The following is a 25357-nucleotide window of genomic DNA, read 5'->3' as shown; positions in this document are numbered from 1 at the left end:
CCCCATGAAGAAGTAAGAGTCCTTCAATCCTTTGTGAATGGAAGGGGGGTTCTGCAGGGCTCAGTACTAGGGAACCTTGCTTTTTGTGATGTACATCAATGATCTTGAATATAGGAAGTATGATTAAGAAGTTTGCAGATGATATAAAAATCGGCTGTGTGGTTGATAATGAAGAAGAAAGCTGCAGACTGCAGCAAGCTATCAATCAACTGGGCAGAACAGTGGCAAATGGAATTCAATCCAGAGAAGTGTGAGGTAATGCACTTTGGGAGGGCTAACAAGAAAAAGGAATACACATTAAATGGTAGTACATTGAGAAGTGTGGAGGATCAAAGGGACCTTGGAGTGCATGTCCATCAATCTCTGAAGCTTAGCAGGCCAGGTGGATAAGGTGGTTAAGAAGGCATATGGAATACTTGCCTTTATTAGCTGAGGCATAGAATATAAGAGCAGGTGGGTTATGCTTGAACTGTATAAAACACTGGTTAGGCTACAGCTGGAGTACTGTGTGCAGTTCTGGTCACCACATTATAGGAAGGACGTGATTGCACTGGAGAGGGTACAGAGGAGATTTACAAGGATGTTGCCGGGAGTGGAGAATCTCAGCTCTGAGGACAGATTGGACAAGCAGGAATTTGTTTTCCTTGGAACAGAGGAGGCTGAGGGGAGACCTCATTGAAGTATATAAATTTATGAGGGGCCGAGATATAGTGGATAGCAAGGGCCTATTTCCCATAGCGGGGTCAACAACCAGGGGGCATAAATTTTAAGTACTTGGTAGAAGGATTTGAGGGGAAATTTCTTCACCCAGAGGGTGGTGGGGGTCTGCCTGAAAGGGTGGTAGAGGCAGAAACCCTCATAGCATTTAAAAAGTACTTGGATGTGCACTTGAAGTGCCGTAACCTGCAGGGCTACGGACCGAGATCTGGAAAGTGGGATTAGGCTGGATAGCCTCTTGTTGGCCAGCACGGACACGATGGGCCAAAATAGCCTCCTTCCGTGCTGTAAATTTCTATGATTCTATGATCAACAAATTTATACAGCGCCTTCAACAGCAACTTGTATTTATATAGCATCTTTAACGTAGTAAAACGACCCAAGGCGCTTCACAGGAGTGTTGTAAACCAAGAATTTGACACTGGGCCACATAAGGAGATATTGGGGCAGACTATAGATATATTCTTTGTGTAGTCACTGTATAGTTGCATAAGATGGAGACTTGTTTCCCTGATGTACTGTCAATAAGGTTTACACTGTGTATATACTGCGCTGACACCACTAGAGGGTGCAACTGGTGGAGACCGGGGTTTCCTGACCTGGCGGCAGGGACTGTATAAAAGGCTGCCCACCATGCTTGTGCCTCATTCTGGAGTTACGAATAAAGGACCAAGGTCACTACAGTTTGAGTACAACACATTGCCTCGTGGAGTCATTCATAAGTACATCACAGACATAACATGACCAAAGGCTTGGTCAGAGGTAAGTTTTAAGGAGTGTTTTAAAGGAGGAAAGAAAGGTGGCAAGATTTAGGGAGGGAATTCCAGAGCTCAGGACCCAGGCAGCTGAAGGCACAGCCGTCAATGGTTGACTGACCATTGTTATATATTTAACCCCTTGCAACCTGTATCACACTGCCACCAGTGGGCTTACCTGTTGGGAGTCCCAAGGGATCCCAGCATCCCTTGGGAGCACAGTATATAAGCAGGCCACCCATGAGGTACCTGCACTCTGGAGTCTTATTAAAGGAGCTAAGGTCGCACTTGCTCATTGTACACAGTACTCAGTTTCACCCTTTATTATGAACCCATCAATTGGCGACGAGATAACAAACAACCGCGTGAAAATGCAAAGAACAGTTGGTAATCCTGGAGAAGTTCTCAGAAGGGGACTATTGGGAGGCCTTCGTGGAGAGACTCGACCGATACCTTTTGGCCAACGAGCTAGAAGGGGATGAGAATGCTGCCAAACGAAGGGCGATCCTCCTCACCATCTGTGGGGCAACAACCTATGGCCTCATGAAGAATCTTCTAGCTCCGGTAAAACCAACAACCAAATCCTACGAAGAATTGTGTACGCTGGTCTGGGAGCACCTCAATCCTAAGGAAAGCGTTTTGATGGCAAGATATCGGTTCTACACGTGTTAATGGTCAGAGGGCCAGAAAGTGGTGAGTTATGTCGCTGGACTTAAGGCGTCTCGCAGGACATCATGAATTTGAGGGATTCCTAGAACAAATGCTTAGAGACCTTTTTGCACTGGGCATCGGACATGAGATAATCCTTCGCAAACTGTTGACTGTAGAAACTCCGAATCTAAGTAAAGCCATAACGATAGTCCAGTCATTTATGTCCACCAGCAACAACACCAAACAGATGTCGCAGAGTAAAGAAGTTTCAGCCAGTACTGTGCACAAAGTAATGTAGTTTTCGAGCAGGAATATACATGGTAGAACGTAGACGGCAGCTGCTGCTGCCCAACCTCAGATTACCCACAGTCCACCATCAATCGTTAATGCGAGGCGGTTAACACCTTGTTGGTGCTGTGGAGGTGATCATTGGCCCCATCAATGCCGCTTCAAACACTTTTTGGCAATACCTTTTGGCCAACGAGCTAGAAGGGAATGAAAATGCTGCCAAACGAAGGGCGATCCTCCTCACCATCTGTGGGGCAACAACCTATGGCCTCATGAAGAATCGTGCAACGGTTGCAGAACAATGGACACCTCCAGCGAATGTGCAGGCGAGCTGCAAACCCTGAAAACCACCACGTTGCAGAGGAAGATCGATCCACTGTGGATCAGGCTGAATTGGAGACTCGTACTGAGGAGGCAGAAGTGTACGGGGTACACACATTCACCACGAAATGTCCACCAATAATGTTGAAAGTTGAACTGAACGGAATTCCAGTATCTCTGGAACTGGACACGGGTGCGAGTCAGTCCATAATGAGTATAAAGGCCTTCGACAGGCTGTGGGGCAACGAGGCACACAGGCCCAAGCTCAGCCCCATTCACCCCAAATTAAGGACTTACACCAAGGAACTAATCCCTGTAATTGGCAGTGCAGAAGTCAAAGTCTCCTATGATGGAGCAGTACATGAACTTCCGCTGTGGATTGTGCCAGGGGATGGCCCCACATTGTTTGGCAGAAGCTGGCTGGGAAAAATCTGCTGGAACTGGGACGACATCCGAGTGCTTTCGTCCGTCGACGACATCTCGTGCCCAGGTTCTGAGCAGGTTTCCATCGTTGTTTGAGCCAGGCATTGGAAGCTTCTCTGGGGCGAAAGTGCAGATCCATTTGATTCCCGGTACGCGACCCATCCACCACAATGCACGGGCGGTACCATATATGATGCGTGAGAAAGTGGAAATTGAGCTGACAGGCTGCAGTGAGAAGGCATCATTGCGCCGGTGGACTTCAACAAGTGAGACAGTCCGATTGTCCCGGTACTTAGAAGACGGCATGGTCAGAATTTGCGGTGACTATAAAGTAACGATTAACCGTTTTTCACTACCTGACCAGTACCTGCTACCCAAGGCAGACGACCTATTTGCGACTCTGGCTGGAGGGAAGACGTTCACCAAGCTGGACCTGACCTCGGCCTACATGACGCAGGAGCTGGAGGAGTCTTCGAAAGGCCTCGTCTGCATCAATATGCACAAAGGTCTGTTCATCTATAACTGATGCCCTTTCGGCATTCGGTCGGCCGCGGCAATCTTCCAACGGAACACGGAGAGCCTGCTAAAGTTGGTTCCTCGCACCGTGGTTTTCCAGGACGACTTACTGATTACAGGTCGGGACACCACTGAGCACTTGAAGAATCTGGAAGCGGTTCTTTAGTCGGTTGGATCGCGTGGGACTCTGGTTGAAACGCTCAGTGTGTTTTCCTGGTGCAGGAGGTAGAGTTCTTGGGAAGAAGAATCGCAACAGATGGCATCAGACCCACCGACGCCAAGGCGGAGGCCATCAAGAATGTGCTGGAGCTGTGGTCGTTCCTGGGATTCCTCAACTGTTTCAGTAATTTCCTACCTGGGTTAAGCACCCTGCTAGAACCCCTACATGTGCTACTGCGCAAGGGAGACAACTAGGTATGGAGGAATTCACAAGAGGCTGCCTTTTGAGAGAGCCAGGAATCCGTTGTGTTCAAATAAACTGCTTGTCCTGTATAACCCTTGTAAACGATTAGTGCTAGCTTGCGATTCGTCGTCCTACGGGGTCAGGTGTGTGGCTAACGAATCGGATTTTGCAACCAGTCACTTATGCGTCCAGGAGTTTGTCCAAGGCCGAAAGGGCCTACAGCATGATTGAAAAAGAGGCTGTGACATGCGTTTACAGGGTAAAGATAATGCACCAGTACTTATTTAGCCTCAAATTTGAGCTTGAAACTGACTATATCGCTGTTCTCTGAGAACAAAGGGACTAACACCAATGCCTCTGCCCGCATCTAAAGATGGGCGCTCATGCTGTCGGCATACAGCTATGTAATCCGCCACAGACCGGGCACAGAGAACTGCGCTGATGCTCTGTCGGCTGCCATTGCCCACCACCGGGGTGGAAATGGCGCGACCAGCAGACTTGCTCTTGGTGATGGATGCATTTGAAAACAAAGTTCTCCATTACGGCCCGCCAGATCAGGACCTGGACCAGCCAGGATCCTTTACTGTCCTTGGTTTTAAAAAAAAACTGTGTCCTCCATGAGAGCTGGTCCAGCGGAGATGCAGGAGGCAATTAAGCCGTTCCACAGGTGCAAAGATGAAATGTCCCTGCAGGCGGACTGTCTGTTGGGCAATCGAATGGTCTTGCCCAAGAAAGGCAGAGATACGTTCATTTGTGAACTGTACAGCACCCGCCGAGGCATAGTAATGATGAAAGCCATAGCCAGATCGCATGTGTAGTGGCCCGGCATCGACTCACATTTAGATTCATACGTGCGCCAGTGCAACACTAGCTCTCAGCTGAGCAATGCACCCAGAGAGACACCGCTAAGTTTGTGGTCATGGCCCTCCAAACCGTGGTCGAGGATCCACGTGGACTATGCAGGCCCATTTCTAGGCAAAATGTTCTCGTCCTGGATGCTTACTCAAAATGGATTGAATGTGCAATAATATCTGTTAGCATGTCCACTGCCACTATTGAAAGCCTACGAGCCATGTTTGCCATGCACAGCTTGCCTGATGTCCTAGTCAGCGACAGTGGGTCATGTTTCACCAGTGCTGAATTTAAGGAATTCATGACCTGCAATGGGATCACGCACATCACATCTGCCCCCTTTAAACCCGGGTCCAATGGCCAGGCAGAACGGGCAGTTCAGACCATCAAGCAAAGCTTGAAACGCGTGTCGGAAGGCTCCCTGCAGACCTGACTATCCCAAGTGCTGCTCAGCTACTGCACCAGACCCCACTCACTCACCGGAGTTCCCCCAGCTGAGCTGCTCATGAAAAGGACACTCAAAACAAGGCTCTCTCTTGTCCACCCTGATCTCCATGACCACGTGGAGGGCAGGCGGCATCAATAAAGTGTATACCATGACCGCACAAATTTATCATGCGATATTGGGGTCAATGATCCTATGTTTGTACTCAATGGTCCAAAGTGGCTCTCTGGCATGGTCATAGCCAAAGAGGGGAGTAGGGTGTTTCAGGTCAAATTGGCAAATGGACTAACATGCAGTAAACATTTGGACCAAATTAAATTGCGGTTCACCAACAGCTACGAACAACCCGAAGAAGACACCACCAATTTTGACCCCCCCACAACACACACACACGTGGTAACTGACATCACGGTTGACCACAAAGCCAAACCCACCATCCCCAGCAGCCCGGGAAGGTCGGCAGCCCAGTAAAGAACCAACCAACTCGTCCACACCTGCATTTGTACCGAAACGAGCGAAAAGTCCCAGATCGTCTCACCTTGTAAATAAGTGTACGATTGACTTTATGGGTGATTGATGTGATGTATTTAATCCCTTGCAACCTGTATTACACTACCACCAGAGGGCCTACCTTTTGGATTCCCAAGGGATCCCAGCATCCCTTGAGAGCACGGTATATAAGCAGGTCTCCCACGCTGCACCTGCATTCTGGAGTTTAATTAAAGGAGCTAAGGTCACACTTGGTCATTGCATAAAGTACTCAGTTTCATTCTTTATTATGAACCCATCAGATTTATAAACAAGATGCTAAAAAGGCAGAATATTTGAGGAGCACTGATGCAATATGTAGTGAAATATCCCAAGGTGCTTCACCGGACGTTATCCGACAATTGACACCGAGCCACATTAGGAGATATTGGGACAGATGACCAAATGCTTGGTCAAAGAGGTTGGTTAGAAACATAGAAAGTAGGTGCAGGAGTAGGCCATTCAGCCCTTCGAGCCTGCACCACCATTCAATATGATCATGGCTGATCATGCAACTTCAGTATCCCATTCCTGCCTTCTCTCCATACCCCTTGATTCATTTAGCCGTAAGGGCCACATCTAACTCCCTTTTGAATATATCTACTGAACTGGCCTCAACAACTTCCTGTGGTAGAGAATTCCACAGGTTCACAATTCTGAGTGAAGAAGTTTCGGTCCTAAATGGCTTACCCCTTATCCTTAGACTGTGATCCCTGGTTCTGGACTTCCCCAACATCGGGAACATTCTTCCTGCATCTAACCTGTCCAGTCCCGTCAGAATTTTACATGTTTCTATGAGATCCCCTCTCATTCATCTAAATTCCAGTGAATATAAGCCTAGTCGATCCAGTCTTTCTTCATATGTCAGTCCTGCCATCCCGAGAATCAGTCTGGTGAACCTTCGCTGCACTCCCTCAATAGCAAGACTGTCCTTCCTCAGATTAGGAGACCAAAACTGCACACAATACTCAAGGTGTGGCCTCAACTGCAGTAAGACCTCCCTGCTCCAATACTCAAATCCCCTTGCTATGAAGGCCAGCATGCCATTTGCTTTCTTTACTGCCTGCTCTACCTGCATGCCTACCTTCAATGACTGATGTACCATGACACCCAGGTCTCGTTGCACCTCTCCTTTTACTAATCTGTCACCATTCAGATAATCTGCCTTCCTGGTTTTGCCACCAAAGTGGATAACCTCACACTTATTCACATTATACTGCATCGCCATGCATTTGACCATTCTCCTAACCTGCCCAAGTCCCCCTGCAGCCTCCTAGCATCCTCCTCGCAGCTCACACTGCCACATAAGCTTAGTGTCATCTGCAAACTTGGAGATATTACATTCAATTCCTTTGTCCAAATCAATTAATGTATATTGTAAATAGCTGGGGTCCCAGCACTGAACCCTGCAGCACCCCACTAGTCACTGCCTGCCATTCTGAAAAAGACCCGTTTATTCCCACTTTGCTTCCTGTCTGCCAACCAGTTCTTTATCCACGTCAATACATTTTCCCAACTACCCATGTGCCTTACTTTTGTACACTAATCTCTTGTGTGGGACCTTGTCAAAAGCCTTTTGAAAGTCCAAATACACCACATCCACTGGTTCTCCCTTGTCCACTCTACTAGTCACATCCTCAAAAAACTCCAGAAGATTTGTCAAGCATGATTTCCCTTTCATAACTTCATGCTGACTTGGACTGATCCTGTCACTGCTTTCCAAATGCACTGCTATTACATCTTTAATAATTGATTCCAGCATTTTCCCCACCCCTGATGTCATGCTGACCAGTCTATAATTCCCTGTTTTCTCTCCCTTTTTTAAAAAGTGGGGCTACATTAACTACCCTCCAATTCATAAGAACTGAACTAGAGTCCATGGAATGTTGGAAAATGACCACCAATGCATCTACTATTTCTAGGGCCACTTCCTTAAGTACTCTGGGATGCAGACTATTGCCCCGGGGATTTATCAGCCTTCAGTCCCTTCAATTTCCCTAACACCATTTCCTGACTAATAAGGATTTCCCTCAGTTCCCCCTTCTCGCTAGACCCTCAATCCCCTACTATTTTCGGGAGGTTATTCGGGTCTTCCTTAGTGAGGACAGAACCAAAGTATTTTTCAATTGGTCTGCCATTTCTTTGTTCCCCATTATGAATTCCCCTGATTCTGACTGCAAGGGATCTACATTAATCTTCACTAATCTTCTTCTCTTCACATATCTATAGAAGCTTTTGCAGTCAGTTTTTATGTTCCCTGCAAGCTTGCACTTATACTCTATTTTCCCCCTTCTAATTAAACCCTTTGTCCTCCTCTGCTGAATTCTAAATTTCTCCCAGTCCTCAGGTTTACTGCTTTTTCTGGCCAATTTATAAGCCCCTTCCTTGGATTTAACACTTTCCCTAATTTCCCTCGTTAGCCACGGTTGAGTCACCTTCCCTTTTTTATTCTTGCACCAGACAGGAATGTACAATTGTTGTAGTTCATCCATGTGATACGTAAATGTCTACCATTGCCTATCCACCGTCAACCCTTTAAGTATCATCCTCCAGTCTATCCTAGCCAATTCAGGTCTCATACCGTCAAAGTTTCCTTTCTTTAAGTTCAGGACTCTGAATTAACTGCATCACTCTCCAGTGTGTTAAAGGAGACTGAGGGGCTTGGGGAGGGAATTGCCGCCAATGCTGGAGTGTTTAAAATGGTGCAAGAGGCCAGAGTTGGAGGAACGCAGAGATCTCGGACCATTGTCGTGCTGGAGGAGGTGGTTACAGAGATCGCGATGGCCATTGAAGAATGTGAACACGTGAATCAGAGTTTTAAAATCTAGTTGTTGGTGGACTGGGAGCCGGTGTTGGTCAGCAAGCACAGGGGTGATGGGCGAACGGGAGTTGGAAAAGAAAGACTTGCATTTATACAGCGCCTCTCACAACCACCAAACGTCTCAAAGCGCTTTACAGCCAATGAAGTACTTTTGGAGTGTAGTCACTGTTGTAATGTAACAACATTTGACACCAAGCCACATAAAGAAATATTAGGACAGGTGACCAAAAGCTTGGTCAAAGAGATAGGTTTTAATGAGCAGCTTAAAGAAGGAGGGAGAGGCGGAGAGGTTTAGGTAGGGAATTCCAGAGGTTAGAGCCGAGGCAGCCGAAGGCACGGCCAGCCACAGTGTACTTGTAGCGGGGAGCAGTGTGGCAGCACGTGCTGGAGCAGGAGAGCAACGGCAGTGAAAAGGGACGTCACCAAGGTCCAGGTCGCTGATTGGAGCGTGGGCAGGTACATCAGGAACGGCGCGATCAGGGCGAAGGAGCGGCGAGAGATTGTAGAGGGACGTGATCGGGGCCCAGAAGAGGCGAGGGCCCAGGGACAGCACGAACCATCCCACACTGCGATATGTGTGCGCACTAGGTCCGTGCAGCAGAGCAGGTCTCCAGTTGTCTTGGGTAACCCTTGCCACTGGACCAAGACCTAGCTCTGTCAAGCCCGTGTGGTGGCTGGTGTGCAACGGTCACCACACGTTTAAAAACATTCAAGCGCAGGCATCTTCCACCCTTCAAGATTTAGTTCGGGACCTGGAATTTTGGGTCCATCATTGAAACACCTGTGAACTTTTTGATGTGGAAGTAAGTCATCCTCGGTTTGAGGGATTGCCTATGATGATGAGGAAACACAGGCAGCCAATTTACGCACAGCCATGAGATAATGACCAGATAATCTGTTTGTTTTTAGTGATGTTGATTAAGGGAGCGATATTGGGCCAGGACAGCAGGAAGAACTCCCCTGCTCTTCTTCAAAATAGTGCCGTGGGATCTTTTGCATCCACCTGAGAGCAGAAGGGGCCTCGGTTTAACGTCTCCTCCGAAAGACGGCATCTCCGACAGTGCAGCACTCCCTCAGCACTTCACCTAGATTTATGTGCTCAAGTCTCTGGAGTGAGTTGTGTTATGGTCCCTTTCCCGCTCCCACACCCCCCCCCCCCCCACTGCCCCCCTCCCATACCTTAAAGGAAGAAACCAGAGGGAGCAATCCGTGAATGAGGCACTTTGAGCTACATACACGAGAACATCATCATCATAGGCAGTTCCTCGGAATCGAGGAAGACTTGCTTCCACTCTTTTTAAAAATGAGTCCTTAAGTGGCTGAACAGCCCAATACGAGAACCACAGTCCCTGTCACAGGTGGGACAGATAGTCATTGAGGGTAAGGGAGGGTGGGACTGTTTTGCCGCACGCTCTTTCCGCTGCCTGCGCTTGCTTTCTGCATGCTCTCGGCAACGAGACTCAAGGTACTCGGCGCCCTCCCAGATGCACTTCCTCCACTTGGGGCAGTCTATGGCCAGGAACTCCCAGGTGTCGGAGGGGATGTTGCACTTTTTCAGGGAGGTTTTGAGAGTATCCTTGTAATGTTTCCTCTGCCCACCTTTGTCTCGTTTGCGGTGAAGGAGTTCCGAGTAGAGCGCTTGCTTTGGGAGTCTCGTGTCAGGCATGTGGACAATGTGGCCCGCCCAACGGTGCTGGTCGAGTGTGGTCAGTGCTTCAATGCTGGGGATGTTGGCCTGGTCAAGGACGCTAACGTTGGTGTGCCTGTCCTCCCAGGGGATTTGCAGGATCTTGCAGATGGCCAGTGTGTCTTTTTGCGGCAACCTGTGAATTGGCTTCGTCGAATGACAGGAGGGGGAGTTGAAGCCACAACCTTTTTTTATTTAAGTTTGACTTGTGACCACATGCTGTGTGTCTACTCCTCTGCGCAATGCCTTTCTGCAACAGCGAGGTTAGCTCGTGGCACAGAAGAGTAAGTTACACTTGTGGCCGTTTCCCGTTCAAATGTTTAAAGTTTAATGCTGGGCAGTGAGTTCTGCGACTTGACTACGATTCCCATCAGCTGCCTCTTGGAACATCACCATTGCTTCAAAGCTCCCACCTTCTGGCCAATCAAGGAGCAGGCTGGCCTCGGGCATCACGTGACCAGAGACGCCGAACTTGTTCATCAAATTAAAAGAAAGGGGAACAGAAGAGCAGATGTATGGCACAAGATGCCATAAATCATTCACGACTCTCCAGTCATTGGCAATGGATCACTCCCTCGTATTCCAAGGCCCCCGTCTCCTCCTCTTCACTCCAGCTGCTAATGGTATTTTCAAAGGGGTTGTTCTAATCACGTTCATGCTTAATGCATGAATGTGTTGTCATGTGCCATTGTCTTGGGAGGATTAATGAATACCTGTTGCAGCTTGACAGAGACTGGTTTATAAGTCACCAAGCTCTTTCTGCCGAGCTGACTGGCTTGTTGTTTTGTGTTGAACCAGAGTCTCACTGCGAGGAGGCGTCACGTGAAAGGAACTTGGGGGTGGAAGAAAATACAAGTCACTTTGGAGTTTGGCTGGAGACGGTGAGGTGCTCCAGGTCTGACTGCTGTTCAGTGCCAAGGCGAAGGGTGGGAGGGTGGGGCGGGGGGGTGGTTCTCATGTGTTTGAAGATTCCACAATATGGCCTGGTGCGCGGAAAGATTGTCCTCTGCTCGCGTTGCGTTTGATTGGGATTGAGGGTCCCTTGACTTCTCGCGCGCACGCAAAAAAAAAACCAAACTGGAACCGCCTGGACCGAAGATTGTCGTCATCGTCGTGTTGCCCGCACTTCAGCCATCCGTTTGCCGATGCCAGGATCCCTCGAGACGTGCTGGATGTACGAGAGTGGGTAGAGGACCCCCGCCGTGCGAATGTGTTGGTCGGCCGGGGTGTGAAGCCGGTCTTTCTGAAAATGTACACGCGCAGAGGAGTCGACAGTGACCTGTACGAGAAGGACGAGGGGAAATGGGCACTGTTGCGCAATGTCAACCAGGTGTTCCGGTACCAGCACACGCTTCTCCCGGTAAGAACCGAATAATGTTACCGTGTCCCAAGGTCGCACGGGCTCGGTTGACCGTCGATGTCCCAGTGTTTTAAGCCGTGACGTTTCTCATTGCGCTTGGCGTCATGGGGCAGGATTTTCGGTTCTGGTCATTTTCGGGGCGGTAATGGCGGAGGGGTGGGGGCGGGTTAAGTTTGAGCCGGCGAAATGGTTTGCGTCCTCAGCCACAGGATGTCCACTTGGGCCCCGAGTGTGGGGCGGAGCGGAGCACAGCGTTGAGAGAGGCTGTTCCACACCTCTCGTCGGGCGCAAGGCCGGCTGAGCGACTGAAAATCCCGAGCTCAAGAGCCGGACTCTGAAGCTCCCCGAGAGGCTTCAGTCAGGGGAAAAAAACACCCCACTAAACACACACAAACCATTCCCCAATACCTTGCGCACGCCTCATTAGGATAAATCACAAAGATGAAAATAAGCAAAATAATCACGCTTACCTTATTCATTACTTCATCCCCCGCCGCTGGGACAGCTCTGACCGCCTGCTTTTCCAGGCGGTGTCACTAGGGGGGCGCTAGAGGGTCGGCGTCAATCAAAAACCGCTGGGCTGTTGAACCGGGTGAGGTTCCACACCGGCTCGACACTCCCGGCCGGTGCTGCTCAGCAACCCACCCCCCCCCCCCCCCCCTCTCCAAGCAAAGCCGGCAACTAATTATCCGGCAGGGTACTGGCCACAAGCCCGGAAACCATTACCGCCCCTCCGGGGAGCAAACGGAGGCGGCAACATAGCGAGAATCCAGCCCATAGTCATTACGGCACAGAAGGAGGCCGTGCGGCCCATTTGAGTCCATGCCGGCTCTCTGTCGAGCAATCCAGTCAGTCCCATTGCCCCACTCCATCCCCGGAGCCCTGCAAGTTTATTTCCCTCAATTGCCGATCCAATTTCCTTTTGAAATAATTGATCGCCTTCGCTTCCACCACCCTCGTCAGCAGCGAGTTCCAGGTCATTACCACTCAGTGTTTTAAAAAAAAAAAAGTTCTTCCCACCACCCCCCGCCCCCCGTATTTCTTGCCCAAAACCTTAAATCTGTGTCCCCTGATCCTTGTAGCATCAGCTAATGGGAACAGCTTTTCTTTGTCTACTTTATCCAAACCTGTCATAATCTTGTCAGCATCATCATAGGCAGTCCCTCGGAATCGAGGGAAGACTTGCTTCCACTCTAAAAGTGAGTTCTCATGTGACTGAACAGTCCAATACGGGAATTGCAGTCTCTGTCACAGGTGGGACAGACAGTGGTTGAAGGAAAGGGTGGGTGAGGAGTCTGGTTTGCCGCACGCTCCTTCCGCTGCCTGCGCATGGTTTCTGCACGCTCTCGGCGACGAGACTCGAGGTGCTCAGCGCCCTCCCGGATGCATTTCCTCCACTTGAACACCTTTCTCAAATCTCCACTCGACCTTCTTTGCTCCAACGAGACCAACCCCAGCTTCTCCAACCTAACCTTGCAGCTAAAATCCCTCATCCCTGGAACCATTCTGGCAAATTTCCTCTGCACCCTCTCGAGGACCTTCACATCCTTCCGAAAGTGTGATGACCAGAACTGGTTTTGTGCAGATTTTTTTTTTTTAAAAACAGAGAGCATCTTGAACCTTGCCAAAGTTCTCCCAGTTTTAAATAGAATTGAGAAAATGCCTCACTTTCTCCCCCAGCTCCTCTCTGCAGGATGCTAACTCATTACAGCAGTTTATTGTCGGTCTCTTGAACAACACAGTGTACTCCTCAGTGTTCTGACGAAGTATACGTACATAACATACGAAATAGGATTCGGCCCCTCGAGCCTGCTCCGCCATTCAATGAGATCATGGCTGATCTTCTACCTCAACTCCACTTTCTTGCACCATCCCCATATCCCTTGATTCTCTTAATATCCAAAAATATATTGATCTCTGTCTTGAATATACTCAACGACTGAGCCTCCACAGCCCTCTGGGGCAGAGAATTCCAAAGATTCACCACCCTCTGAGTGAAGAAGTTTCTCCTCATCTCAGTCCTAAATGGCCGGCCCCTTATTCTGAGACTGTGACCCCTGGTTCTAGACTCCCCAGCCAGAGGAAACATCCTCCCTGAATCTACCCTGTCAAGCCCTGTAAGAATTTTGTATGTTTCAATGAGATCATTTTTCTAAACTTGAGAAATTATGCCTAGTCTACTCAATCTCTCCTCATAGGACAATCCCCCCATTCCAGGAATCAGTCTGGTGAACCTTCGCTGCGCTCTCTCTATGGCAAGTATATCCTTCCTGAGGAAAGGAGATCAAAACTGTACACAATACTCCAGGTGCAGTTTCAGGTGTTATATATGTAGACTTGTATTTACTCTGTACAGCCACCAGAGGGCTCATCCCCTGGAGTCCAAAGAGATCCCATAATCCCTTGGGAGCACAGGTATTTAAGGAGGCTTCACAGGTTGGAGAGGCACTCTGGATAAAAGACAAAGGTCACACTTTACTTTGAGCTCAGTGTTTAGTCTGACTCTTTCTCCATACACTACACCAGGACCCGCTATAATTGCAGTAAGACGTCGTTACTCTCATACTCAAATCCTCTTTTAACAAAGGCTTAGAATGTTTGCTCGAGTGGTCCCAGGACTGAGACTGGAGAAGCTGGGGTTCTCTGTCGAGCAGAGAAGGTTGAGAGGAGATTTAATAGAGGTGTTCAAAATCATGAAAGGTTTTGATAGTCATCATCATCATAGGCAGTCCCTCGAAACGAGGATGACTTGCTTCCACGCCAAAAAGGGATGAGTTCACAGGTGTTTCAATGAAGAACCTAATATTCCGGGTCCTGAACGACATCCTGAAGGGTGGAAGATGCCTGTGCGTGGATTTTTTTAACGTGGGGTGACCGTTGCACAGCAGCCACCACACGGGGCTTGACAAAGCTCGGTCTTGGTCCAGTGGCAAGGGTTAACCAAGGCGACTGGAGACCAGCTCTGCTGCACGGACCTAGTGCGCACACATATCGCAGTGTGGGCTGTCCCTGGGCCCCTGGCCCTGAACTCGCGCCTCCCCTGGGCCCCGATCACGTCCCTCTACAGTCGTTCCTTTGCCCCGACCTCGCCGCTCCTGCTGTATCTGCCCACGCTCCAATCACCGACCTGGACCTTGATGACGTTAATTTTCGTTGCCGTTGCCCTCCTGCACCAGCTCGCGCTGCCCCCTGAAGTAGTGTGCCTCCATGCTGCTCACCGCTCCTTTTATGGCCCTAACCTGCCGTTGATGTTCTCACGCAGGTCAGGGCCTCCACTGATACAGTAAATAAGGAGTCATTAGCATAAGTAGTAGCGACATTATCTGTACCTCCTCTGTCATGTTCTCTACGCTGTGCCTTCCAGTTCCACCTTAAACGGTGCTAACGTGTAACACATGGGCCCCAATACTTGCGGGGAGGCTGAAAATGGCTGACGAACCAGGGAAGCCGGGGTCTTGGCGAAACAAACAGTGTAATGTAATGTAGAATTAAAAAAGTGTGGTCAGTGCCTCGATGCTGGGAATGTTGGCCTGATCGAGAACACTGACGTTGGTGCGTCTGTCCTCCCAGGGGATTTGCAGGATCTTGCAGAGGCAGCACAGGTGGTACTTCTCCAGCGCTTTTGAGGTGTCTGCTGTATATGGTCCACGTCTCTGAGCCATACAGGAGAGCAGGTATCACTACAGCTCTGTAGACCATGAGCTTGGTGCCAGATTTGAGGGCCTGGTCTTCAAACGCTCTCTTCCTCAGGTGACTGAAGGCTGCACTGGAGGCATAGAAACATAGAAAATAGGTGCAGGAGTAGACCATTTGGCCCTTCAAGCCTGCACCACCATTCAGTATGATCATGGCTGATCATTCACCTCAGTGCCCCTTTCCTGCTTTCTCTCCATACCCCTTGATCCCTTTAGCCGTAAGGGCTATATCTAACTCCCTCTTGACTATATCCAACAAACTGGCCTCAACAACTCTCAGCGGTAGAGAATTCCACAGGTTAAAAACTCTCTGAAGAAGTTTCTCCTCAACTCAGTCCTAAATGGCTTACCCCTTATCCTTAGACTGTGTCCCCTGGTTCTGGACTTCCCCAACAGCAGGAACATTCTTCCTGTATCTAACCTGTCCAGTCCCGTCAGAATTTTATATGTTTCTATGAGATCCCCTCTCATCCTTCTAAATTCCAGTGAATACAGGCCTAGTCGATCCAGTCTCTCCTCATATGTCAATCCTGCCATCCCGAGAATCAGCCTGGTGAACCTTCGCTGCACTCCCTCAATAGCAAGAACGGCGGTGTTGGACTTCGTTGTCAATATCTACCCTTGCTGCTGATAGGCTCCTGAGGTAGGAAAAGCATCGAAGCACTGACCACACTCTGCCAGTTCCGTTGGGCGGGCCACATCGTCCACATGGCGGACACGAGAGTCCCTAAGCAAGCGCTCTACTCAACTCCTACACGGCAAGCGAGCCCCAGTTGGGCAGAGGAAACATTTCAAGGACACCCTCAAAGCCTCTCTGATAAAGTGCAACATCCCCACCGACACCTGGGGGTCCCTGGCCAAAGACCGCCCTAAGTGGAGGAAGTGCATCCGGGAGGGTGCTGAGCACTTCGAGTCTCGTCGCTGAGAGCATGCAGAAAACAGGCGCAGGCAGCGGAAAGAGCGTGCGGCAAACTAGCCCCACCCTCCCTTACCCTCGACCACTGTCTGTCCCACCTGTGACAGAGACTGTAATTCCTGTATTGGACTGTACAGTCACCTGAGAACTCACTTTGAGTGGAAGCAAGTCTTCCTCGATTTCGAGGGACTGCCTATGATAATTAAAAAGAAGGGAAGTTATGCTAAACCTGTATCGAACCTTGGTTAGACCATACTTGGAGTACTGTATACAGTTCTGGTTGCCATATTATGAAAAGGATATACAGGCACTGGAGAGGGTGCAGAGAAGATTTACAAGGATTACACCAGAAATGCGAGGGTATACCTATCGGGAAAGGATAAAGAGGCACTGGGTGTTTTCTCTTGAAAAGCGAAGTCTGAGGGGTGACCTAATAGAGGTTTATAAAATTATGAACGATTTTGATAGAGTGGATACAGAGAGAATGTTTCCACTTGTGGGGCAGAGCATAATTAAAGGCCATCAATATAAGATAGTCACCAAGAAATCCAATAGGGAATTCAGAAGAAACCACTTTGGGTAAAGAGTGGTGAGAATGTGGAACTCGCTACCACAGGGAGTGGTTGAAGCGAATAGTATAGATCCAGTTGTCTTGGTTAACCCTTGCCACTGGACCAAGGCCTCGCTCTCAAGCCCATGTGGTGGCTGGTGTGCAACGGCCACCCCATGTTAAAAATAATCCACGCACAGGCATCTTCCACCCTTCACTATGTAGTTCGGGACCTGGAATATTAGGTCCTTCATCTGTGAACTCATCCCTTTTTGGTGTGGAAGCAAGTCATCCGCAACATGAGAGGCTGCCTATGATGATGATGATGATGATAGATGGATTTAAGGAGAAATGAAGACTTGGAAAGAAAGACTTCATTTATATAGCGCCTTTCATGACCACCGGATAGCTCAAAGCACTTTACAGCCAATTAAGTACTTTTGGAGTGCAGTCACTGTTGTAATATAGGAAGCTAGATAAGCATATGAGGGAGAAACATAGAAAATCGGTGCAGGAGCAGGCCTTTCGGCCCTTCGAGCCTGCACCACCATTCAATAAGATCATGGCTGATAATTCACCTCAGTACCCCACTCCTGCCTTCTCTCCATACCGCCTGATCCCTTTAGCCGTAAGGGCCACATCTAACTCCCTTTTGAATATATTTAACGAACTGGCCTCAACAACTTTCTGTGGTAGAGAATTCCACAGGATCACAATTCTCTGGGTGAAGAAGTTTCTCCTCATCTCGGTCCTAAATGGCTTACCCTTTATCCTTAGACTGTGACCCCTGGTTCTGGACTTCCCCAACATAGGGAACATTCTTCCTGCATCTTACCCTGTCCCGTCCCGTCAGAATTTTATATACAGATGTTTCAATGAAGGGAACAGAGGGTTATACTGAAAGATTTAGATGAGGAAGGATAGGAAGGAAGCTTGAGTGGAGCATAAGCGTTGACCAGGATGGTTGGGCCGAATGGCCTGTTTCTGTGCCGTATATCCTGTGATGTCGTCATATTTTTTTTTCCCCCCTTTCCAGCCTGGCCGGCCAAATGGTCATCCTGGTCAGTGTCCGGGAGGGAAAACCAGCAGCAAGAGGCCACAGCCCTTGGTCAGAGGAGGAGGGAGGCTACAATCGGGCCTGAGAGGGATGGAGGGAGGGAGAGAAACGTCCGCTGGCTTACACTGCCAGGTTTCTCGATCCCCAGGAGCTGAATGTACTCGAGGGTTTCCTGAGGGGGCATTATTCTGGATTATTGTGTTTTGAATTGTTGCTAGGCAATTGAGATCGGTATTCCCGCATGAGGCCATCCACCTTGGCATGCAATGATTTTATTGGCTGCAATGTCCACTTGGAAACATAAACTGTGTAAGAATATTGGGCTGAGAGACTTTGTTCGTTGCACCTTCCCACCACGGGAACTCTTTCCCGTTCCTCTTCTCCCTCCGAGTGCAGATGTTCTGTGTGGGTAAGAGCAGTCAGTAATGCTGAAGAGCAGAATTATTTCTGTCTTTCCTTTCCTCCCTTTCTTTGAACCTCTTCCTCCTCCTTTCTTTCTCTTCTCTCTTTCTGTCTCTCTCCCTCATTCTCTCTCTGTGTATGTGTGTGTGTGTCTCACTCGGTGTATGTCTCTCTCTCTTTCTCACTCTCTCGCTTGCTCTCTCTCGCCTCCATCTCTCTCTCTCTCTCTCTCTCTCTCTCTCTACTATATTGGGGAATCCTGCCCAGATTGTGTGTGGAGTTTTTTTTTTAAACATGAGGTTCATAATTAAAATTCAGAAATGAATAATCTTCCTCCAGTGGCACAGCTGATCCTGACCCATCTGTCTCTTAGGGGGACTATGTCTGGCTGGATCTCAAGACTGGACGTGAGTTTGAAGTTCCCATTGGAGCGGTGGTGAAACTGTGCGACTCCGGCCAGATTCAGGTGGTGGACGATGAAGGGAATGTAAGTATTCCGACATTTCGCTTGCAAAAAAAATTCATGAATCTACTGACTATTGTTGTATCATTCTATTTTAGTTTTTGATATGCAGAAAAAAATTAAAAAGCAAATAATTATTTAAATGGAGAAAAATTACAAAGTGCTGCAGTACAGAGGGACCTGGGGGTCCTTGTGCATGAAACACAAAAAGTTAGTATGCAGGTACAGCAAGTGATCAGGAAGGCCAATGGAATGTTAGCCTTTATTACAAGGGGGATAGAGTATAAAAGCAGACAAGTCCTGCTACAACTATACAGGGTATTGGTGAGGCCACACCTGGAGTACTGCGTACAGTTTTGGTCTCTGTATTTAAGGAAGGATATACTTGCATTGGAGGCTGTTCAGAGAAGGTTCACGAGGTTGATTCCGGAGGTGAAGGGGTTGACTTATGCAGAAAAGTTGAGCAGGTTGGTTCTATACTCATTGGAGTTTAGAAGAATGAGAGGTGATCTTATTGAAACATATAAGATTCTGAGGGGGCTTGACAGGGTAGATGCAGAGAGGTTATTTCCCCTTGTGGGGGAATCTAGAACTAGGGGACATAGTCTTGGAATAAGAGGCAGCCCATTTAAAACTGAGATGAGGTGGAATTTCTTCTTTCAGAGGGTCGTAAATCTGTGGAATTCTTTGCCCCAGAGAGCTGTGTGTCATTGAATATATTCAAGGCGGAGGTAGACAGATTTTTAACCAATAAGTGAATAAAGGGTTATGGGGAGAGGGCAGGGAAGTAGGGCAGGGAAGTGGAGCTGAGTCCATGATCAGATCAGCCATGATCGTATTGAATGGCAGAGCAGGCTCGAGGGGCCAAATGGCCTACTGCTCCTATTCCTTATGTTATATTAAGTTTATATTTAATAGCTTATTGTTTGATGTAGAAGATTAAGGGGTGATTTAAAGGCGTTGATAGGGTGGATGGAGAGTAACTATTCCCTCTGGTGGGGGGAGACATAAAAACATAAGAACATAAGAACATAAGAACTAGGAACAGGAGTAGGCCATCGAGCCCCTCGAGCCTGCTCCACCATTCAACAAGATCATGGCTGATCTGGCCGTGGACTCGGCTCCACTTACCCGCCCGCTCCCCGTAACCCTTAATTCCCTTATTGGTTAAAAATCTATCTATCTGTGATTTGAATACATTCAATGAGCTAGCCTCAACTGCTTCCTTGGGCAGAGAATTCCACAGATTCACAACCCTCTGGGAGAAGAAATTCCTTCTCAACTCGGTTTTAAATTGGCTCCCCTGTATTTTGAGGCTGTGCCCCCTAGTTCTAGTCTCCCCAACCAGTGGAAACAACCTCTCTGCCTCTATCTTGTCTATCCCTTTCATTATTTTAAATGCTTCTATAAGCTCATCCCTCATCCTTCTGAACTCCAACGAGTAAAGACCCAGTCTACTCAATCTATCATCATAAGGTAACCCCCTCATCTCCGGAATCAGCCTCAGTGAATCGTCTCTGTACCTCCTCCAAAGCTAGTATATCCTTCCTTAAGTAAGGTGACCAAAACTGCACACAGTACTCCAGGTGCGGCCTCACCAATACCCTATACAGTTGCAGCAGGACCTCCCTGCTTTTGTACTCCATCCCTCTCGCAATGAAGGCCAACATTCCATTCGCCTTCCTGATTACCTGCTGCACCTGCAAACTAACTTTTTGGGATTCTCCAAAAGAGTTTCATGCACAAGGACCCCCAGGTCCCTCTGCACCTCAGCATGTTGTAATTTCTCCCCATTCAAATAATATTCCCTTTTACTGTTTTTTTTCCCCAAGGTGGATGACCTCATATTTTCCGACATTCTATTCCATCTGCCAAACCTTAGCCCATTCGCTTAATCTATCTAAATCTCTGTGTCCTCTACACAACCCGCTTTCCCACTAATCTTTGTGTCATCTGCAAATTTTGTTACAGTACACTCTGTCCCCTCTTCTAGGTTATCTATGTATATTGTAAACAGTTATGGTCCCAGCACCGATCCCTGTGGCACACCACTAACCACCGATTTCCAACCCGAAAAGGATCCATTTATCCCGACTCTCTGCTTTCTGTTAGCCAGCCAATTCTCGATCCATGCTAATACATTTCCTCTGACTCTGCGTACCTTTATCTTCTGCAGTAACCTTTTGTGTGGCACCTTATCGAATGCCTTTTGGAAATCTAAAGAACAAGGGGGCATAACCTTAAAATTCGAGCCAGGCTGTTCAGGGGTGATGTCAGGAAACACTTCTTCACACAAAGGGTGGTGGAACTCTTTTTCCCCCCTCCTCCTCCCCCCGCCCCAAAAAGCTGGGGGTCAATTGAAAATTTCAAAACCGGAGATAGATAGATTTTAGTTAGGTAAGGGTTATGGAACCAAGGCGGGTTAAGATACAGATCAGCCACGATCTAACTGAATGGCGAAACAGGCTCGAGGCGCTGAATGGCCTCCTCCTGTTCCTATGATATCTTGGATTTCTACACAGGTTGAGCAATAAATATTCACTAACTCTGTTAATGTATTTCTTCCATAATAGTGCTTCTGATATGTATTTTTTCCTCAACCAAGGATTCCCCTCTACTGTGGTTGACTTGGCCCTCAACCGTGTCCATTCCATTTCCCGCACTTCTGCTCTTACCCCTTCCCGTCCCTCCCAGAACCACAACAGGGTTCCTCTTGTCCTCACCTTTCACCCCACCAGCCTCCACATTCAACGGATCATTTTCCATCTAGCATGATCCCACCACCAAACACATCCAGCATTCTGATGGGACTGCTCCCTCCGCGACACTCTGGCCCATTCCTTAATCACTCCTTCACCTTCCCATGGCACCTTCCCATGCAAGTGCAGAAGATGCAGCACCTTCCCTTTTACCTCCTCCTATCCCACTATCCAGGGCCCCAAATACTCTTTCCAGGTGAAACCGTGATTTACTTGTACTTCTTTCAATTTAGTATGCTGTATTCACTACTCACGATGTGGTGGTCTCTACATTGTGGAGACCAAACGCAGATTGTGTGACCGCTTTGATAATTCTGCCATTCCCATTTACACCCCGTCTCGACCAGCTTTTGTTCCTTAACTTGTTCCATTACCATCTCTTTTCGCCTCGCACCATCATCCCTTTTGTGTCTCTAATCTCTCCTGCCTTCCACGCTATCACAGACCTTCCCTTTTGTTCTTTCCTCCCCTCCCCCTTTCCCTGCCCCCTACACTTGTTTAAAACCAGTTACATCTCTAACTTTTTCCAGTTCTGACGAAAGGTCACCGACCTGAAATGTTAGCTCTGATTCTCTCTCCACAGATGCTGCCTGACCTGCTGAGTGTTTCCAGCATTTCCTGTTTGTATCATTAATATATTTCTATGTTGACACCACAGCATTGTTGTATTCTGGTGGGATTTGTATCGGTTGCATCTGTGACTAATGTTCCAAATGAGTGCAGTGTGGATTGCAATGGAAGTTGGCCTTGGGATGTGACGTGTTCAAGTTTATCGTTTCACGGAGTTTCTCATACTGAAGGATAATTCCCCACAACGATGGAGAGAAATTGATGGGCTCTTTGCCCCAAGGTGTTCCCCTAGAGTGACCAGGGTAGCAATCTGGGCGCATACTGGAGCAGGAAGGAGCTTTTCTCTGACTGGCCCGTGCAGTGTCAGACCCCGTGAGTGCTTTGATGCTAACACTGCTGGCTAAAAGTATGGACATATGTTCTGTTAATCGGCACTGACCATCCGACACACTGATGAGTACCAACATGTAAAGGGAAAATGGAAATTGTGATCATCTCAAAAGTTTAAGAATGGTTCCATAGTCATCATAGGTGGTCCCTCGTGTCGAGGTAGGCTTGCTTCCATGTCAAAAAGGGATGAGTTCACAGGTGTTTCAATGAAGGACCTAATATTCCAGATCCTGAACTACATCTTGAAGGGTGGAAGGTGCCTGTGCGTGGATTTTCTTTTTTTAAATGTATGGTGACCGTTGCACACCAGCCACCACACGGGCTTGACAGAGCTAGGTCTTGGTCCAGTGGCAAGGATTAACCAAGACGACTGGAGACCAGCTCTGCTGCACGGACCTAGTGCGCGCACACATATCGCAGTGTGGGCTGGCCCGTGTTGCCCCTGGGCCCTTGCCTCTCCTGGGCCCCGGTCACTTCCCTCTGCAAACTCTTGCCGCTCCTTCGCCCCTCCTGCTTAGCCTGCCCGCTCTGCAATCAGCGAATTGGCTTCGCAGCCGTCGCCCTCCTGCAGCAACACTCGCTGCTCCCTGCAGTGGTATACCACCACACGCTGCTCTCTCCATAGTATTGTGTGGTCAGTAACTAACTATTTTAAGCTTCAATGCAGAAAACAATTTGTTCTTTTTTTAATATCAGTTGCTAAAATGGAACCATGGTGTAAATGTGTTCTGTCCATTTCCCTCCCATTTCCTTCCCAATTCTCCAGGAGCACTGGATCTCCCCTCAGAATGCCACCAATATTAAGCCCATGCATCCCACATCCATCCACGGAGTGGAAGACATGATCCGTCTGGGAGACTTGAACGAAGCAGGAATTCTGCGAAACCTCCTCATCCGATACCGAGAACGCTTAATTTATGTGAGTGGGAACCTCGTTCCTTCCTTAGAGTACAATCTATGGCTGACGCGCACTTGGAGAAATGTACAACGCTCGTGGGTTTCTGTCTGGGTGTGAGGTGTGCTTATTGGCGACGAGGACAGCAGCTGTTTGGCCCTCTCATCGTACGGCAACCATTGGCCCCTCCAAAGCTTTACCACTTCAATGGCTGACAATCTAACTGAATTAACCCCTGTAGTATATTTGCTTCATGGGTTCTGTGCTTAAGAATTCAGAGCAACACATTGCTTTTAAGAACTAGTCAATTTATTAGCAGCAAAGGTTTACACTACACCATTACCAGTTCATCCACTAGGCTCACAACTGCATACCTCATCGTGGATCCCCTGATCACAACTGACTGGGGTTTTATTGCGTCTTGTAAACATCACATGACTGGTTAAGCCACTCGCAATGCAACAGCTCTATCAACCTGTGAGCATCCTCACCGTTGCATATATTACAACTCCCTACCAATTTTGTGATCTATTCTTGGAAACTTTTGGAATCCTTTTGCTGAGTAACCAGAATTGTGCTTTTTTAAAATTTGTTCACGGGATGTGGGAGTCGCTGACGAGGACAGGGTTTATTGCCTATCCCTAATTGCCCTGGAGAAGGTGGCGGTGAGCCGCTTTCCTGACCCGCAGAGGGGTAGTTATGAGTCAACCACATTGCTGTGGGTCTGGAGTCACATATAGGCCCAGACCAGGTAAGGGCGGCAGATCTCCTTCCCTAAAGGACATTAATGAACCAGATGGGTTTTTAACGACAATATGGTAGTTTCATGGTCAACATTACTAATGCAGATTGAACCTCTCTTTGTCCGCAAGGCCCCCCCCCCCCCCCCACTTTTGCGCATGTCCGCCACCCTCCCCGTCCCCCCCCCCCCCCTTCGTCCAGACCCATTTTCCTGGCCACCAGGTGTCGCATGCGCAGACCTCCGACATGAACAAATTGATATCCTTCCTCGCTGCTGACTCCCGCAATCGTTGGCCTGACCCCGCGATGCACCGCCCCCCCGCCATGATCTCTCTACCGCACTCCCAGCCCCAAGCCAGCCAGCCCCGATATCCCCTTGCTCAGTCCCTGTACCGTAACCACCCCACGTCCGGAAAAATCCCTTATCAGGCACAGGCCAGGTCCCGAGGGTTCCGGATAAGGGCGGTTCAACTTGTACTAGCTTTTTATTCCAGATTTATTTAATAAACTGAATTTAAACTTCCTAGCTGCCATGGTTGGATTTGAACTAATTAGCCAAGGCATTGGAATTACTAGTCCATAATATATTGCAGTTTCTTCACCAACACTGATACCATTGCTTCTCCTGCTTGCTGTGCGTTATTGGCAGGATTACCTGGCTGTTGACCAGCAGATTCTCTGTAGCTGTGCTAAGAGCTTCTGTAAAAGTGGCTTCTAATATGCCATATATTGCTTCTATAATATATATGGTGTCCTTTTATAATCCCCGCTTTGTAACATATTCCCCAGTGTCTGTAATTCTTAATGCTCTCTTTGTCTTTGGAGCCTACTATTTCTATCCTCTTGTATATGTGTGATATTGAAATAAAGCCTCCAAAGATTTTGACAACTTGAGTTAAACAGAGCTGATGCGTTCCACTTTCCTGAATTGAAGCAGAATGATCAGCCTGCCCCTCATCTCAAACCCTCAAATGTGTTTCATCCTTTAAAACTCATTCCCAGCCATCTCTTCCCAATGTGTGAAATAAATGGACCAGGGGGCCAATTCTGATGCACTGTGTGATGTTAAAGTTGGGAAAATATGACCTGTTTGAGCAAGATCCCTAAAAACATAGTTTGTTTATCTCCTGGTTCAACACTTGATTGTGGTCA

General features: G+C 48.3%; 1 protein-coding gene across 1 annotated transcript in view; it reads left to right on the top strand.

The window, feature by feature from the left end:
• The window catches only part of myo7aa (myosin VIIAa), a 253612-nt gene that overhangs the window by 17542 nt on the left and 210713 nt on the right, over positions 1–25357 (top strand). Inside the window, exons 2-3 of the mRNA XM_070892552.1 lie at positions 18761–18874; positions 23336–23488. Coding sequence (XP_070748653.1) covers positions 18761–18874; positions 23336–23488 — 267 coding nt within the window. The remainder of the gene's footprint in view (positions 1–18760; positions 18875–23335; positions 23489–25357) is intronic.

This window comes from Pristiophorus japonicus, chromosome 10, assembly GCF_044704955.1.
Source record: "Pristiophorus japonicus isolate sPriJap1 chromosome 10, sPriJap1.hap1, whole genome shotgun sequence".
Lineage (NCBI taxonomy): Eukaryota > Metazoa > Chordata > Chondrichthyes > Pristiophoridae > Pristiophorus > Pristiophorus japonicus.
Note: the sequence above shows the minus strand (reverse complement) of the source record. Positions and strands in the feature narration are given on the sequence as shown.